The 18,885-nt window shown below is 38.4% G+C and overlaps 1 protein-coding gene across 5 annotated transcripts in view; it reads left to right on the top strand.

Annotated features, from left to right (window-relative positions):
* The window catches only part of GNAS (GNAS complex locus), a 252,695-nt gene that overhangs the window by 145,444 nt on the left and 88,366 nt on the right, over window positions 1-18,885 (top strand). For 4 of the 5 annotated variants that reach the window (XM_073309219.2, XM_073309220.2, XM_073309221.2 and 1 more), the window contains exons 3-4: window positions 12,066-12,120; window positions 12,214-12,333. In XM_073309219.2, coding sequence (XP_073165320.1) covers window positions 12,066-12,120; window positions 12,214-12,333 — 175 coding nt within the window. Of the gene's footprint in view, window positions 1-4,832; window positions 4,934-12,065; window positions 12,121-12,213; window positions 12,334-18,885 lie in introns of those variants that run through there. The other variant, XM_073309223.2, reaches the window with a different exon arrangement.

Below are 18,885 nucleotides of genomic sequence, written 5' to 3'. Positions count from 1 at the left end.
CAGTTTCATATTTGAGTTCCTTCAGAACTCTTGGTTGAATGCCATCTGGTCCTTATAACTTACTACTCTTTAATTTATCAATTTGTTCCAAAACATCCTCTATTGTCACCTCAGTCTGGGACAGTTCCTTAGATTTGTGACCTAAAAAGAATGGCCCAGGTTTGGGAATCTCCCTCACATCCTCTGCAATAAGACCAATACAAATAATTCACTTAGCTTCTCCACAATGGGCTTGTCTTCCTTGAGTGCTCCTTTAGCACCTCAATCATCCAGTGCCCATGTCGGTTATTTGTCAGACATCCTGATTCTGATGTACTTAACATTTATTTGCAGTTTGTTTTTGCGTCTTTTGCTAGTTGCTCTTCAAATTATTTTTTGGCCTGCCTAATTATACTTTCACACTTGACGTGCCAGGGTTTATGCTCCTTTCTGTTTTTCTCAGTAGGATTTTACTTCCAATTTCTGAGGGATGCCTTTTTGCCTCTAACTGCCTCTCTTACTCTGTTTAGCCATGGTGGCATTTTTTGAGTACTCTTGCTGTTTTATGTTTAATTTGGGGTATACCTTTAATTTGAGCCTGTATTATGTATGGTGTGTTTAAAAAATTTCCATGCAGCTTGCAGGCATTTCACTCTTGTGATGGTTCCTTTAAATTTCCAGTTAACTAGCTTCCTCATTTTTGTGCACTTCCCCTTTTTGAAGTGAAATGCTACTGTGGTAAGTGGCTTTGGTATTTTCCCTCCTGCAAGGATGTTAAATTTAATTACATTATGGTTGCTATTGCCGAGGAGTTCAACTATATTCACCTCTTGGGCCAGATCCTGGGCTCCACTTAGGACTAAATCAAGAATTTTCTCTCCCCTTTTGGGTCCCAGGACTAGCTGCTCCAAGAAGCAGTCATTAATAGTGTCTAGAAATTATCTCTGCATCCCATCCTGAAGTCACCAGTACCATCCTGGTCAGGTGGTCAGTAGTATATTCCTACTGCTATACTCTGATTATTCAAGCATGAAATTTCTATCCATACAGATTCTGTGGTACAGTTTGAGTCATTTAAGACTATTTCTATGTTTGACTCTGCTTTCTTTTACATACAGTGCCACTTCCCCACTAACATGATCTACTCTGTCATTCCTGTAGATTTTGTATCCTGGTATTACTTTGTCCCATTGATTATCATTGTTCCACCAAGTTTCTGTGATGTTATATCAATATCTTCATTGAATACCAGGCACTCAAGTTTACCCATCTTAGTGTTTAGACATCTAGCACCCTTTTTGCATATAAAGATGGGGACAAAAAGGGAGCGAGAGTGACCATAGCTAATTCATGTGGAAAAATGTAAGTGAATATTTGTGAAAACTTGTTTTGGAGAATTTGCCCAGGTTTTGGTATAGTCGTAAATTGTACTTACTTATCTACCTCCTGTTTTTTCCTATTTCTAGGTTAATGTCAGTTGAAAATTACCCTTATGAAATCTGTATATTTTCAGTGGGCCAACTAAGACATTTCTTTTTAAAATCAGAAGATAAAATTGTATTTTGTCACCTATCAGTTTGACAGGCAAGAACTTTCAAAATCTACTCTCTAGCGTGTTGTAAGGCTATATTTAGGAAGTATTTAAGGTAATGAAGATTATAATCCATTAAGAAATTGAGACATTGAAAATCATAACAACTTGCCCTGAAAATAGTGATGGTGTTAGCACAAGTGGCATGTGAGACAGAGGGATGTTACACTGGAGTAATTTTAGGGTTTTTTGCCTGACAGTACCCTGCACCCACATACACGCATTGTTTAAAGCAAATTATTTGGCGTTTTAGGCTAGAGTAAATAATCCTCCTCCAGACAGGAATAATTTAGCTTCGCAGTGAGTCTGTTCACTTTAAGGTTTGTGTGGACCCATTCCTAACTACTCCACTGCTGGTAGTCCTCGCAACTGCTATCCCATACTGCATTGCTTCACAGCTTGATTGGCCAGTCTTTGTACTTGTGTGCCCTCCACTGCTCCAGGGTCATGACTGATTGTCACTTCTCCATTTAAATGCTGGCACTTGGGAGTGCATTTTTGCAAGCAATGTCACCACGGCACCCAAGAATGATATGATGGATAGTTATCCAGAAAGCATCCCAGACAACACCACAAGTACCAAGACAGCATGCCAAGCACCCAAGACTCCACAGAAGGCAACCATGACCCTACTTATACCATGGGGTCCAACCACAGGAGATTTTTTCCTGGGCAGCCAAGAAATATACGGCACAGCAGATTCAGAGATTACATGAATCCCATGCAGACAAGCAGACTGAAACAGCTGTGGAGGACAGCTCTGCTGGTAGCCAGCCTGAAAATGCTGCAGATGGGGAGCTCTACTAGTAAGTATTATGTGCCATTGCTAGTCGTCCCTGTTCTGCAGCAGTGTCCTGTCTCACTGGTCAACGCTGACTGCCTGAGCCCATAAGCGGTGCTCCACCAACTAAAGCTGCGCCAGATAAATGCCCCTGCAGAAGTAACTGCTCAGTTTCATCTAACTGCTTCTCCTCTACCTGTAGCCATACCATTGCGGCATTGGAAGACTCCAAGCCAAATCCATCCAGCTGCGTGACTGCCAATACGCGTGCATCATCCTGTTCTTATTAGTGACTGTCATGGTTGTTGCACTTGGCAGTGTGGTGTCCATGCTACCTGACAGCTGTTCACAAATGGCACTGTCAAACTACAGATGATTTATGGGATGTGGAGAGTAATCTTAGGAGTTTGTTAGTTTGACTCCAACTCCCAGAATTCCTGTCACTTCTGGTAGGCACCCCATACAGTGCACTGCGAGAAATTGCTGAACAGTGGAAAATGCTGCACCATGGGATATCTTCCCAGAATGCTACAAGGTTAATTTAAATGAGCACAGAATTGTATGGACCTAATGTTTAACAATAAAAGTACCTTTTTAAACTGGCATAATAAATCAGTGTTGGATGTACTTCATTTCGATATAGTTAATTTGCTGCACTTCATTTCAAGATAGTTTACTTAAAATGAACAAAGTAATCTGAGGTAACATCCCCACACAGACAAGTTCTAGCTGGAGAATCGCTTATACTTTACCAAAGAGTTTTAAATGCACAGCATGAATTAAGACGCCATTACTTGTCAACACCTAACCCAAAAGGGGGTTGTGAACCTGCTCAGGAGTTTGGGCTGTTGGGCTGAGAGGGTGGAGGGATTTTTGCTGCGTATTGTGTTTGGAGAAGAGACGGGAGATGGGTGACAGAACACAGAGAAACTCAGAAAAGACAATCGGGAAATTGAGCCAGGGTTTGTCTACACGGTGGGGTAATGCACTCTACACAGGTGTGATTTCTAAAGCGCACTAATGTGTTGGCAATTAAGTGGTCCATGTAGACCCTGCTGATGTGCACTAATGGTTCCCTACATGTTTCAAACAGCATTACGTTAAAGCATACTACCCGGGTTTACCTGGGCCAGTTAATGTGCAACACATTAGTGTACGTTAGAAATCACACCTGTGTAAAGTGCATTACCCCACCATAGAGACAAGCCTTAAGAGGCAGGAAGAGAGGAAGCAGTAGCCTGTAAAAAAAAGTGTGAGACTTGGTGTTCAACTGAGTCCAGGACACTTGAAGCTGGCTCCATTTGAAAATTGGTGTAGTATGATCAATTTTAACTATGTGTTAAATCTAAGTATATTTTTATCAAGTTATTCAAACATCTTTTTGAAATAGACATTATTTATAATTGAGTAAAATGAGCAGAGAAAGTGAACAATCTAGCTAATACAGGTTCCGATTTACACTGTTATGGGACAGCAAAAGAACAATTCAGAACTTGTTAGCCCTATAGGGCAGATAGTTGGTATCTAAAATCACTAATGAAAAACAGAAAAGCAAAATCCTTAGTTTGAGAGCAGAATGTTGAGAGGAAGGGAATTTCTGTAGGACAGGGAAGAAAATAGAAGTAGGAAATAATATAGGAAAAGGAACAACATTTCTTGATCCAGTAGTAGCAGGGATATGCTCTGATCAGTGAGCTGTCTACAACACTTTTGAGGCATAAGCATGGTGTCGTTAGTAAAATAATACTTAGGGGCTTGTCTCCTCAGAGCCTTGGTGCACACTGGAAGGGTATTATTTCTAAAGTGCACCAATGTATTGCATGCACACTGGCCCATGTAGACTATGCTGGCATGAACTAAAATTTCCCTTGTGTGCATTAACATAGTGCTGTTTCTGACCATGACTCTTTATTTTTATCTCCTCTCTTCTGTTTAAACCTCTCCCTTCTCTATTGAGTGTCTTTTATCTCTCCTATACACTGTTTCTCAATCTCGTTGTCTTTCCTTCTCATGTACTTGTATATGCAACCTTTTCATCCTCTGGTGACCGTCACATATTTCAAATAGACAGGGTTGCTGGTAAACTAAACTAACCTATTGCATTGTCTCAGTCATGTGTTTATAAAAGAGAGTACTTTGACTCAAAACAGAAAGCTCTTTGGACTTTAGAATCTTATCATAATGTGCATAACAGAAGAATTTTGGTAAAGCCAGGCTGCAAAACTTGGCTTACTGCTGAATCACAAAGTAATTTAGGAAATTTCTGTAAATATGTACCCTAATTTAATTTTGTTGTCTTTATCTTCATAATACTGATGAATTTCATAGCCTATAGTCCTAATCCTGTAGATCTTGGATGTATTATTTGGTATATATTGGATATATTTAAGGCAAACTCAAAAATGGTGCATATTTTACTTTTTATCAACTTTCATAGGAGGACTACATAAATGTTAATATACATTTTGTGAATACTGACAAGAACATAAGAACGGCCATACTGGGTCAGACCAAAGGTTCATCTAGTCTAGTATCCTGTCTTCCGAGAGTGGCCAGTGCCCCGGAGGGAATTAACAGAACAGGTAATCATCAAGTGATCCATTCCTTATCGCCCATTCCCAGCTTCTGGCAAACAGAGGCTAGGGACACCATCCTTGCCCATCCTGGCTAATAGCCATTGGTGGACCTATCCTCCATGAACTTACCTGGTTCTTTTTTTTTAACCCTGTTATAGTGTTGGCCTTCACAACATCCTCTGGCAAGGAGTTCCACAGGTTGACTGTGCACTTTGTGGAAAAAATACTTCCTTTTGTTTATTTTAAACATGTTACCTATCAATTTCCTTTGGTGACCCCTAGTTCTTGTGTTATGAGAAGGAATAAATAACACTTCCTTATTTACTTTCTCCACACCAGTCATGATTGTATAGACCTCTATCATATTCTGCCTTAGTCATTTTTTTTTCCAAGCTACAAAGTCCCAGTTTTATTAATCTCACCTCATATGGCAGCTGTTCCATACCGCTAATCATTTTTGTTGCCCTTTTCTGCACCTTTTCCAATTCCAAAATATCTTTTTTGAGATGGGCCAATCATGTCTGCAAGCAGTATTCAAGATGTGGGCATACCATGGATTTATACAGAGGCAATATGATATTTTCTGTTTTATTATCTAGCCCTTTCTTAACGATTCCCAACGTTCTGTTAGCTTTTCTGACTGCCGCAGCACATTCAGTGGATGTTTTCAGAGAACTTTCCACAATGCCACCAAGATCTCTTTCTTGAGTGGTAACAGCTAATTTTAGACCCCATCATTTTACTTGTATAGTTGGGATTATGTTTTCCAACGTGCATTACTTTGCATTTATCAACAGTGAATTTCATCTGCCATTTTGTTGCCCAGTCACTCAGTTTTGAGAGACCCATTTGTAGCTCTTCACAGTCTGCCTGGGACTTAACTATCTTGAGTAGTTTTGTATCTTCTGCAAATTTTGCCACCTCACTGTTTACCCCTCTTTTGCAGATCATTTATGAATATGTTTAACAGTACAGACTCCTGAGGGGACATCACTATTTACCTCTCTCCATTCTGAAAACTGACCATTTATTCCTACACTTTTGTTTCCTATCTTTTAACCGGTTAACAATCCATGAGAGGAACTTCCTTCTTATCCCTTGGCTGCTTACTTTGCATAAGAGCCTTTTGTGAAGGACCTTGTCAAAGGCTTTCTGAAAATCTAAATTCACTATATCCACTGGATCCCCCTTGTCCACATGCTTGTTGACCCCCTCAAAGAATTCTAGTAGATTGGTGAGCCATGATTTCCCTTACACTAGCACATTAGTATAGCTGAAAAAATGACTATGTACAGCTACAGTAAATTCAGATGCAAAGAACATCTGCTGATACAATATTTTATTTATATGTAATATAAAAATTATACTATTTTTAAATGAGTGCTGTGATATGGATTATTCCTTACCTGCAGGAGGCTATTCTTCTGCTTTCCAATTGTGATGAGCTCTTGTAAGCACACAAGAGGGGTGTGCTCCACTGCTAGTGATTCTCAGCCTTTCCATTCATTTGTAAAATATGAAAACAAATTGATATTCTGTTAGTTCAGTACAGGTACATATCTTTTTTTTCAGTGATAGAGAGCTAAGTGAAATTGCTTTTTTGGGTACTTTTATAAAAATTATGCTGGTTATATGTACTGTTTTTGTTTGGCAACTAGTTTGTTTAACTGGAAACATAGCGTTGCCAGGTACAAATTGGTAGTTTTTTTGCCCCCACAAGTTAGTGGAATGGTCATGTAAGCAATTCAGGACAGTGAGCTAATTTTGTCATTGTTTCAGAAGTTGAGATATTTATGCAATAATGCCTAAGACATTGACCGTTGTAAGTGGCAAAAGCCAGGTTGTTAACAACCTTGAGAGGAAGCCGAAGTCAATTAATATGGTATATTAAAACAAAGTATATATCCCTCTGGTTGTTCTATTTGGCAATGTAGATTTAAAGGGAATTTTGCTGTTTATTGTTGTTTGCAGCAGTCATATAAATATTTAGTAAATTATAGTGCAGTCTGACAGCTACAGTAAATTGGCAGCATCCGAGAATAATGGATAAGTGTGTTTAATTCTGTTTGAGAAAAGTTACATAATCTGGACTCAGTGATCACAGGGAAGAGTTTCTGTTTCCAATCAGGTATCCTACCAATCCCTTTAGGGTTCTGGACAGGTTGGCTGTTGGTCAAATAATACATTAATGGAACTGAAGGGCATACTACTATTTCACAAGCAAAGGAAACACATTATGCCTAGGACACTTCTATTCATTTCTTGCAGATTTTAAGGCAGGCTCAGCAATAAAAAAAAGCAAACATCCTTTAAAAATGAATGTCAGCATAGCTTATATAAGCAATGTTGAGGTTTAATTATTGTACTCACATTACAGTAGGCCTAAGTGTATTATGTTTTTCAGGGAACATCCCTGCTTTAGGTGGTCTTCATGCCTGGATTAACTAGCATCATAATCCACTTTCATAAATACACTTTACCTTCATTAGAAGTGTTTCTTTGTTATGTACTCTCTGATCAAAGGCTTTTACTTTGACTCCAAGGTATAGTACATCAAACAGCTACTAATCACCTCTTCACTGCATCTTTTATAACACATTTGGTAACTAAAAATGTTTTTATAATCAGGTTGTGAAATTTGCTGTGCAGTCCCCATTTTATTGGGAAGATGTTTCTCTATCACTTTTAAAAAAGAATTTAGGTACTTTGTGAACCTTGAAATGATGGTGGCACATTGTAATGGATTTTTTTTTAACTTTCTAAGGAAAAAATAATTAAAACAGTTTTGTTACTCTGAATTTCTGAGGGATTTGGGTTTTGTTTTTCCAGCAGTCTCACTGAAGGCCTGCCATAGCATATGGAGAAAAGTATTTTTTTTCTTTATCATGTCTCTTTATAGAATATATTTAATAGTAATTGTTTTGTAGAAAGAGTAAAACACTTTAGTATCTGATTTTAAACTTGTTTTTTTCTTTGTAGTATTAGTATTCTTAACACCGACAGTGCTGTACCCATTCCTTTAGAGTACAGTACATGACTTTTAACCTGCCAGCAGTTCTAACTGAACATGTGATTAATGAGAGGTTGAAACTAATACTTTGTTCTGTCAATTATTTTAACCAGTAGAACAATCGTGTCACACGTTTTATTAATATGACCATGTTTTAATAATTACCATAGCACATTTTATTTAATGCCTTCAGGCTAACAGTCTGATTTCTTCCCCTCCTCCTAGCAAAGCGTACATTAGTTCACAAAGAGTGAACTGATTTCCTGGTCTTTGCTGCCACCAATAAAGCTTTTGGAATATTAATGTAGAAGTTGTAAGTTTTTTCAAAAGGTCCCTATACCCAGTTTACAGATGGATATTCATATAGTTCCTGGGTTCTAAAATGCAATAAAAGTTGCAATTAAATCAGACTACAAAAAGTCAACTTGCTTGGTAGCCTGCTGGCTATGTAGGATTTGATAAAGCATTATAAAGTCAAAACAAAAAAATAGTAGTCTTCTTCTTTAATAGAAAATCATTAGGGCACTGATTCAGAAAAACACTTACACATGAAGTGCTTTACTGAATAGGGATGCTTTTACTAATCAGGGTCTAGGCATGGACTTCAAGGAAGGATTGAGTCTCTTAAGCTTTAAGGTGATTTGTGTTTTGACTTTCTTCCCTTTTTGAAATTAAAGGTAATATTTTCCATGGTTCCTCAAACAGATTTTAGTGGCCTTTGTGATAAATGGATACAGCTTTCCCCCCACCCTTTTAAATAGCCAAAACAATGGCGTTTGATAACTACTGTTAAAACTGCACAACCGCAACAGAATTTAACCCTTTGTTCTGGGCTGTGCGGACTGGCCCAAACCATGTTATAAACTGAGTATTAAAAGGTGACTGTAATCCCCGCATGGATCTATGTATACCACAAGCTGTGGAGAAGACATATAGAGCTGTCAGTAAATTAAATATGAATGTTTCCATCATATTATATCTAATCTGTCCCCATGAAAAGATTTGGTTGGGATATAAACATTCCCTTGCAGTTTTGGGGATTGGGCTAGCACACAAACTAATATGTTTTCAGTTTAAAGCTGAATATGGTGCACAAGTAAACAATCAACATTAATGGTGAGATGTAGGTGATTTTTAAAATTCGTAGTTTTTAAAATCTGAGCTGTCTTATTATTAATACAAGAGGAAAAGCTGTTTTAAATTAGAAAATATTTTTAACCTGGCAGTGTTCCTTTAAAAATAATTCTAGCAGTGGTGAATGGGTGGTGGTGGTGGTTTCAGAACTCAGTAGGCTAAAAATATTTGTATAATTTGTGAAAATAGTGTTTTTATGTGAAGAGATGAATTCACTACACCTTATAAATCCCTGAATAAAAGCTGGTACGAAGTAGCACTTTTTAAAAGCAATTGCACTGTACATCAGATATTGGCTGAACTATTGATGAGCACGTTGAGTTTCCTGAAGAGTGAGGCACCTCATTGCTATGGAAAATTTATGCTTAGTAAACATTATAAAACACAAAATGAGATGATACATTCATTGCTGTGTAATAAGATTCTTTGTTTACAGGACATAACACAGGGCCATGGCAACAAAAACACAAATAGGGGGTCGAAGTATTCCTGTAGTAAAGATGGTGATGATTACCTAGCAATTTGTTAATTGTAGGAGTCTTACACTACTTCAGAATCCATTATCACTTTATTGTGATACTGATAGCTTGAGGATCTGTGAATGTAAATATGAAAGATTGACTGAAAATCTGAACGTAATATTAAATATATAGTTTTTGTGGTGTGATTTGGGAATTTTTCATGAATGCACACTTAGCAAATACATTGAGAAAATTTTCTAAATTAAAACCTCATTTGTTTTGGAGAAGAGTGAGATTATGATTGACTTTTTTTAAAACAAACATACGTACATTAATTGTATGCATTGTTGTTGTAGCTGTGTTGGTCCCAGGATATTAGAGACAAGATGGGTAAGCTAATGTCTTTTATTGAACCAACTTCTGTTGGTGAGAGATACAAGCATTAGAGCTTACATAGAGCTCTTCTTCAGATCAATAGAAGATATTACCTCATCCACCTTGTCTCCAAACAAACACTAAAACCTATTAGATTTTTCTTTTGCCTTTTTAAGTGCCGTACCAAAATAAGGCAAAATAATTAAGTATAACCATTCTTTGTTTGATCCCAGTCCTGTAGAAACACTGACACCTACGTCTAACTTGAGGAGATGAGTAGTCCCGTTGACTTCAGTAGAACTGCGTGTGTTTGCAGGTTCAGGGCCCCTTTGAATAAAGGGAACAAAATCAAACCAGAGTAAATGAAAGTCTCTCACTGTGAAGTTTGAATCAGTTCCCATTTGCTTCCTGCCTTCCATCTTCTCTCATCCCTAGCAGTTTCATTGCATTGTTTTGTTTAATGTTTACCCTGTTCTGTAAGAGCACTAACCTTTAGAAGTGGGAAGTCACAGCGGTTAATGCAATTGTTGTATTAACTGCATAGCATTTTTGGACCCACCTTTGTCTTGTAAAATGTTAGTGTGCTTGGTGTTGGGGGAGGGAGGGAATCCCTTGTCATCTCTTTAGTGTGTGTGCGTGTGCGTGCACGCGCAGCGGGAATAGAAATGAAGGAGGACAATGAAAAGGAAAAGAGGGAGAGCAGGCGCCTGTCCTTCCCTTATTTACTTATTTTTCTTAGCTCAGTGCTTTTGGCCTCTACTGATTCATTGCTTTGTTCCCATCAGCTGTGTCAGATCCCTGAAGCAAGAACTGGTAGTCGCCAAATACAATAAATTTGGAATCAGGTGGTCTGTAGGTAGACTAGGAACACAACCACAACTGAGACTTCACATCTATTTGATTCTAGAATTCCACTACCCTGCCCGTCTGTTTCAAGGTACATGGCGCATCAGTGCAAGATGCCTTAATGCTGCTGTGTTCTTTCAGTCCATAAGTGCAACGCTTGCACCACAATTGGATCCTAGCAGCTGTAGAAAAATTACCTCCAGACCTGCAGCAAGTCACAAAATGCAACGTGGCAAGCAGCTAGTGCACTGTATGTGTGTTCTTTGGACTTTGTCTTCTTCCCCAAAGGCTTTTTATTCATGTTTTATTCTATAAACAGATTTCTCCACCCATCTCCAGCCAACTATGTCTGCCTGTATTATTGTTGAAGCAGAATTTTTTTTTCCTTCAGCTCTTCTTCTGCATTCCTGATTGCTGATTATACTTCCAGTTTCATTTTACTGCATTAAGATTCATGGTTACATCAGGTGTTTTTAATATGTTGATTATACATCTTCTTTGATTTAATATTAAATATTTAAATAACTTTTGTGGTCAGATTTGCATATGACATACATTACATGACATACCTGATGGATTTACCTTGAGAGTAATTTTGTTAAGAGTCAATGTCTTCAGGACCTGAAGAAGAGCTCTGTGAAGCTCGAAAGCTTGTCCCTTCCCCCAACAGAAGCTGGACCAATAAAAGATATTGCCTCACCCATCTTGTCTCCTGTATTATGTTGGTAATTCTATGTAATAGATTAGCCCTCCTATCCACACTATACTTTGCATGTTCATGTGATTAAATTGTATATCTCCTTCTGGTCTGAGCTCTCTGTTACAGACGTTTTCCTCTCTGATTTTCTTTTCACCCTTAAATCTTTGTGTTACCCTGGTCTGCTTTGTTTTTTCTTGGTTGTTTTGACTTTTGGTAACTTGTCTCTTTTATCTCTTCTTTTCCGCTCTTCTATAAACAGCCTCCAGGTATTTCTATTCTTTGCACTCAAATGAATCCAAACCTGCTTGATCTACAGAAGGTCCGTAGTAGCACTAAGATGAGTTCCTCTCCATCCAAGACTGCAATTTTAATAAGTTTATATGGGTTTATTATGATTAAACACATGTATCTGAAATCAAAATCTGTTTTCCTAAACAGGTAAGATAGTTGGTGGTCTAATTACAGATGTGTTCAGTGACTGAATGGGAGTAAGCAGGCATCTCACTTGTTGTATGTTTTGTTCTAATGAAGTACTTTTTCATTTGCATTCCACTTCAGAAACCTCTGTTTTTGTGGTGCATAAATTTAATTCGTATGTTTCCTTGGTTACAGGGAGAAAAAAATGAAAATTCAGGATATTAAAAACAATATTAAAGAAGCTATAGAGGTAAGTCTACAAACAATTATTTCTTGCTTCTAAAAGCTGTTTTTAACCACTATCTCATTAACAAATATGGGGTATTTTTCTCTTTCTTTGCAGACAATAGTGACAGCAATGGGCAATTTGGCACCACCAGTGGAGCTAGCCAATCCAGAGAACCAGTTTCGAATCGATTATATCTTAAACTTAGCTAACCAGATAGACTTTGATTTCTCACCAGTAAGTAAATTTCCTCTTCAGTTATAATCATACTTTTTGTTTGGATGATTATTTTTCACCTGTGTCACAGTAGATGCTTACAAGAATATCATGCAATTCAATGAGCCGTCTTTACTAGGTACATAGGAACTCCCTTACTGGGTGAGACCAGTTGTCCATCGAGATCAATATACTCTCTCTGACAAAAGCCAGTACCTGATGCTGAGGAAGAGGTGCAAGAAGCCCCCCCCCCCCCCCCACGCAGGCAAATGTGGGATAATTTTGTCCCTCATGAAGATCTCCTTCTAATCCCATATAGTTAGAGATAGTTTAAGCACTGAAACATTAGGTTTTATATCCCCTTCCCAAGTTTTTTTGATAGCTAGCCATAATAGCTAATGCTATTCTTGTTATCCATATAAATGATAAGTCCCTCTTGAGTTACTTTTTGTGTTGGTTAAGTAAATAAAATATACAGTAACATAACTAAAATATGCAGGACCAGATTGTGGGTTGTCCTGCCTGGGACTCCAGGAGCTCACTTCTCTCCCCCTGTTTCTCTTATTTAGCCAGCCACAATCTAAGGCAGTGGTTCTAAACCAGGGGTACACAGAGGTCTTCCAGAGGGTACATCAACTCATTTAGATATTTGCCGAGTTTTACAACAGGCTACATAAAACTCACTAGCAAAGACAGTACAAACTAAAATTTCCTACAGACAATTACTTGTTTGTACTGCTCTAAATACTATGCATGGAAATATAAGTACAATATTTATATTTCAATTGATTTTTTTTATAATTGGAAACATTGGAAAGTAAACAATTTTTCAGTAATAGTATGCTATCATACTTTCATATTTTTATGTCTGATTTTATAAGCAAATAGTTTTTAAATGAGGTGTAACTTGGGGGTATTCAAGACAAATCAGACTCTGAAAGGGGTACAGTAGTTTTGAAAGGTTGAGAGCCACTGATCTAGGGGATGTAGGACTGGCAGTTCTGATGGTGCACTGCTGCAAGCCAGCCTGTCCAGATAGGGTGGGGTCAAGCTCATTAGCTGGCAGTGTTGAGCTAGTGTAGAGGATGATGCATGCTATATCTTTTGGAAGGGTGGCAGAGTTCTGGCATGACTCCATCCTACATGCCACCACAGCTAACCTATCCAGAGCTACACTGAGAGTTCTCACTAGTGGACTGCCCCTCCTCACTCCCTGAACCTCATTAAACCTAGCCAATGGCTTTAAAGCCAGAGCAAGCCCAGAGTAAATGACAAAAGGTATCATTAGTTAACTTGTTTTTTGAGGATATATCTGCTGCGTCTGACTTGCTAATGCTGTCACTTGACCTTGGAGACATTCAGCAGCCCCATAAAAATACAAGGTGCTACTTCTAGTTACTTGGAAAACCACTGGAAAGGCAGTTTTGTTAATTAGCTCATAGCATATGATACTTAGTTGTAGTGTTAGGGCAGCAATTCCAGTGGCAAGATTCAAAAGACTTCATGGGTTCCAGAGGACTGAAGGGTGTATTACTATACTGTAACAAAGCTAGGGTCCATCTAGTCCAATATTTTGTCTCTACCAGTGACCAGCACCAGATGCTAGATAGAAAGGTGCAAGAAGTCCTGAAGATGTGGGATCGCTTGCCCTGGCAAGATTTTGACCCATCTAAGCTTTAAAAACTGTTTAAACCAGCTAGTCTACAAATTCAGCGATGGAGACATTTTATAGCTATTATTGCTGCCGATAATTTTTCTGCATCAGTCAACTTACACAAGGAATGTCCTCACATACCTTGTATCTAACGAACATGTCACTAATGACCAGCACTCCAATATTGAGATTGGCACAGTGATCTCACAATCCAGAGAACCAGCAAAGTTCAACAAAATCAGAAAGGTGGGGTAATGTCTTGTTTGCCCCAAAGCCAATATAGTAAGAATACCAAAGTAGCAGTAGTAATTAGCATAAACAATCAATCTCTGTAAAGCAGTGAATCCACGTAAGATTTTAATTTTAAAACTACCTCTCATGTTTTTTAGTTAAATGAAAAATCTTGTGCTTCAGTGCTACAAAGAATTCCATATTTTGAGTGCAATAGTTACAAGTATTTCTGGGGGCCAAAGCATTACCTCTCCACTCACTCTTGCATTGGCTTCAGGTCTCACCAAGACCAGCATTTTTTGGTGCTTCAGGTTCAGACATATAATAATGTGATATTTTCCTATGATTCTCTGTGATCAACCTCTGATTTTTAAATCTGACTCTTCTCTTTTGGCTTGTTGCGGGCCTCAGAGTTTTCTTCCAGTTAGTGATATTTGTGACTTTTTTCCTGAAGCAAGCGATAGTTTTATAGTCTGGGAACAGCAAATAATTGAATAAACCGACAATGCATGTGCACATGCGTGTACAGTAAATTAAGCTGCGTTCAATATACAATGAAGAAAATCAAGAGGTCCAGCCTGTTTTTTTTCAATCCAGTCACAACCTGAAAAACTTTCATCTGGACCCTTTCTCAGTCCTGCTTGCAGTTAGTAGAGATTCCTCTTACATATTTGGAATATCCTCTGTGCTTTTTCTCATAAATATAGGATTTCCTTTTGGTGGCTTTGAGACATGCTTATTTTGAGGGACACAAAGATCTAATTGGGGAATGCTCAATATAATATGGAATATTTGTTTGCTATTCTCTCTAGCAACATAAATGGATCAGTCCTTTTCTAATCAAAAAGGAAGCCTCAAAAGTTTGCCTTATTTTATTTACAGATTAAGAGCTGAGTAAATCAACAGTCTGGATTGAAGGCAATTAGTTATAGAAATACAATTTTTAGGGAATGTTTCTTTACAAATCCAGCAAGGTTAGAAACATTCACACAATGAAGTATTTTGGGGGTTTGTTCCATGGTCCTTAGTAATAGAATATATGTGCTATATTCATCCAGTATAAAAGCTGTCTTCATGCGTTAGAGCAAGGTAGAATTCATAGAAGCAATCTTATTCTCTTTCAGATGTATTTGAACTTGTTTAACGATCTCCTCCCTGCTTCCGTTAATAAATTAACCATTTTTACAATATTTTAGTTTTGTGATAATTTCAAATTCTACTTTTTATGAGAGTTATTCTAGGGACTAATACAATCCAACCTCATAAGGATATTGTGTTGATTAATTCATTAACGTTCGTAGAGGTTTGTGGGATTTTTAATGGAAGGTACTGAAGAAGTGGAAGATATGATTGATTTTTCTGGCATTGATTCACCTGACTGACTGATAGGCCGTTGTTTTGTATTTATACAACTGCTACCCTTGGTGTCCTTGGCATGAGCAAGAGGCATGGTCAGTGGTGTCTTTATTGTTATATAGACATCTCTAAATACTATGCCCTAAGAGCTTCATAGTGAGATCTGGTCTGTATTCTTGTGATGGTTACAGACTAGCAAGTGGGTTCTGTTAACACTGATCCACTGCCAAGACTTGAAGACATCTGGCACTCCACAGATACAGTGGGCTGGCAGAATCCTAGGAAAACTGATCGTTAGGTGATGACTTGTCAGTCATGGATGATCCCACAGAAAGAAAGGGTTAATCTGTCAATATTGGATATGAACCCCCAGAGAGAGCAGCTCTGCTTTGGGATGCTTACACACTTGTGGCTGAGACTACAGACTACCATGCAAATGCAAACACTAGTGAGACTGGAAAACCTCTTCATTCCCGCATTGATGGGGAAGTGTGAAAGAAGAGAGACAAGAATTCTGGTATTCTGAGCAATTTTTTACTGAGGGCACTGGCCCACTTCTCCTGCCTCTCACTCAGCTGGACCGTTTTTCTTCTAAGCTGACTAGCTGCTGTGAAGCCCCAGTTATCTCTATCAGCTTGTGAGAGAGAAGAATGGGACTCGATCCATCAGAGCTTAGGACGAGAGCTTCTTTTAAATTTCCCACCTCCCCCACTTCTGGTTTCTCTCCTTTCTGACAGGTTTCAGAGTAGCAGCCGTGTTAGTCTATATTCGCATAAAGAAAAGGAGTACTTGTGGCACCTTAGAGACTAACAAATCTAAGGTGCCACAACTACTCCTTTTCTTTCTCCTTACTGAGCGGTCTAGTGCCCCCAGCTGGCAGGTTATGTACAGAACTAAACATTCCCGTGCCAGCTCTCCAAAATGGGCTTCCAAACTACAACTGATGCTTTGGGCCCTAACATTCCATCATCCAGCTTCCAAAAACTCTTTTTGTTAGAATAGCTCGGATGCTGCAGGAATGGAAGGATTATCATCCACTTTGTTCCTGTTATACTACCACTCCTTTTAGCCACCTCCCTTAATATCTGCTCTTTCTCTTGTGTTGGTTGTGTGTGAAGTAAGAGAGGGAATCTGCCCAAGTCCACAGATATTTCATCTCCAAACAAGAGCCTTTGTGTGTGTATTTCTAAGGTAAAAGGCGACACACCAGTTTAGGGATACAAGTCACCAGTTTAGGTTGATTACAAATGCTTCATGGAACTCTCATGTTTTCTTGAGCAAAGAAATTGTTTCAATTTTTAAGCACCGATCATGCAAAGACATATGTATGTGCTTAACATTATGCTCTTTGAGTAGTCCAATTGGCATATTTAAAGTTAAGCATGTTGTATATAAGTGTTTGAAAAATTGAGGTTTTAAACTGGATTTCCATTAGCTACCAGCTTGGACAAATACTGTTAGCAGGTTCTGTCCCCAGTGATGATATGAACTGTAGTCTCAGCTGACCTGATTTGAGTGTAGGTTATATTCCACTGGCACCTGAAAAATGTAACCTGTGTATTAATTATGTGAATTAAATAAATTAAAGACTGAGGATGTCCCGAGATGTTAACTCCCCGGGCATAGTAATTGAAATGTATAGTCTGTGAATGTCTCGGTAGGAATAATGCAAACTTTATGTGCTATGGAGGATTTAAATGCACCAGACTGCACAAAAAAACACAAAATCTAAAACTCCAAAAAGCCCACAATTTTCTGTAGGTGGAGAGAGAAGCCTCAGCCCTCTGGTTTGCAAGTTACGCAGTACAGCTAAGCAGATCCTGGTTGTATGATAAATGTCATCATTCACTAAAATCATTTTAAACTGTTTTAAGAGGCTGCAAGATGCCAGTATCACTGTATGTGTGTGCTGCAGTAACCTCCACTTACTACTTTTTAAATGTAAATACTATCACTTAAAATAAAAATGAAATCTGTAATTAGTTGAGAGAAAAAATAAGGGAATTCTAAAAGCAAATTGTTCATTTAACTTTACTTTCTGCTTATGCCTACATTTTGAATTCACAGAGGAGACACAATATGGGAGTTAATACTTTATTTTAACCTGAGAAAGCTACAGTATCAGTCATTGTGGGGCGAGGGAAGGGAGAATGTAAAAGGTCCCCCAGTATGTTTTCTTCTCTACCCTTCCCACACTTTCTGTCTTTTCTTGTACATTGCTTTACCCCCAGACACATGCAGTGCCAATAGCCAAATACAGAAGGACTTTACCTGCTCTGACTCTTTACCAGTGTTTGGGGCTAGCAGCAGCACATTGAAACAACACATTCCGCCCCTTTTTTTAAATAAGATAGTAATCACACCTTTCATATATTGGGTGTTAATACTGTGGAATTTGGGGAATTTTTTTAGCAGTAGTGATGATATTTAATTGCATTTAAATGCAATAATAGATATACTCTTTTACATCTTAGGGTCTACCATCTTTCTTTCCCATTTGCTCATTTGGAACTCATGTTCCAGCTGGCATCCAGACACTCTGCTCTCAGTGTGGTGTTTGAACTGGATTTTCTATGAGGATATGCAGAAACTGCAAAGTAAGCAGATGGAGAAACATAATAGAGAGAACACTTGTGCTGTTACATCTCCAAAATATAAAGGAGTTGCCCTTTGAGGGCTATAGATATTTAAGGCCAGATAATGCAAGATGCTGAGCACTCTCCCATTTGAATTCACCTCACATGATCATCTTCAAAGCACTCATTTGCACGTGGTCTGGAAAACACATGTTTTCTAAGTACTGAGTCAAAGATAAACCGCATTTAACACCCACATGACATTTTGGTGTTTGGGTTGCTTTTTTTTTTTTTTTCCCCAGCTTGGAAAGAGACGACTAACGGCAGGGGGATATGATAGAGGTCTATAAAATCATGAATAGTGTGGAGAAAGTGAATAAGGCAATGTTATTTACCTTTTTCCATAACACAAGAACTAGGGGTCACCCAATGAAATTAATAGGCAGCAGGTTTAAAACAAAAGGAAGTATTTCTTCACACAACGCACAGTCAACCTGTGGAACTTGTGGCCAGGAGATGTTGTGAAGGCCAAAACTATAATGGGGTTCGAAAAAAAATTAGATAAGTTCATAGAGGATAGGTCCATCAGTGCCTATTTGCAAAGATGGTCAGGGTTGCAACCACATGCTCTGGGTGTCCCTAGCCTCTGACTGCCAGAAGCTGGGATTGGACCACAGGGGATGGATCACTTGCTGATTGTCTATTCTGTTCTTTCCCACTGAAGTATCTGGTATGGGCCACTGTTTGAAGACAGGA

Source organism: Lepidochelys kempii, chromosome 13 (assembly GCF_965140285.1).
Source record: "Lepidochelys kempii isolate rLepKem1 chromosome 13, rLepKem1.hap1, whole genome shotgun sequence".
Lineage (NCBI taxonomy): Eukaryota > Metazoa > Chordata > Testudines > Cheloniidae > Lepidochelys > Lepidochelys kempii.
The sequence above is the reverse complement of the archived record's forward strand: the minus strand, read 5'-3'. Positions and strand labels throughout refer to the sequence as shown.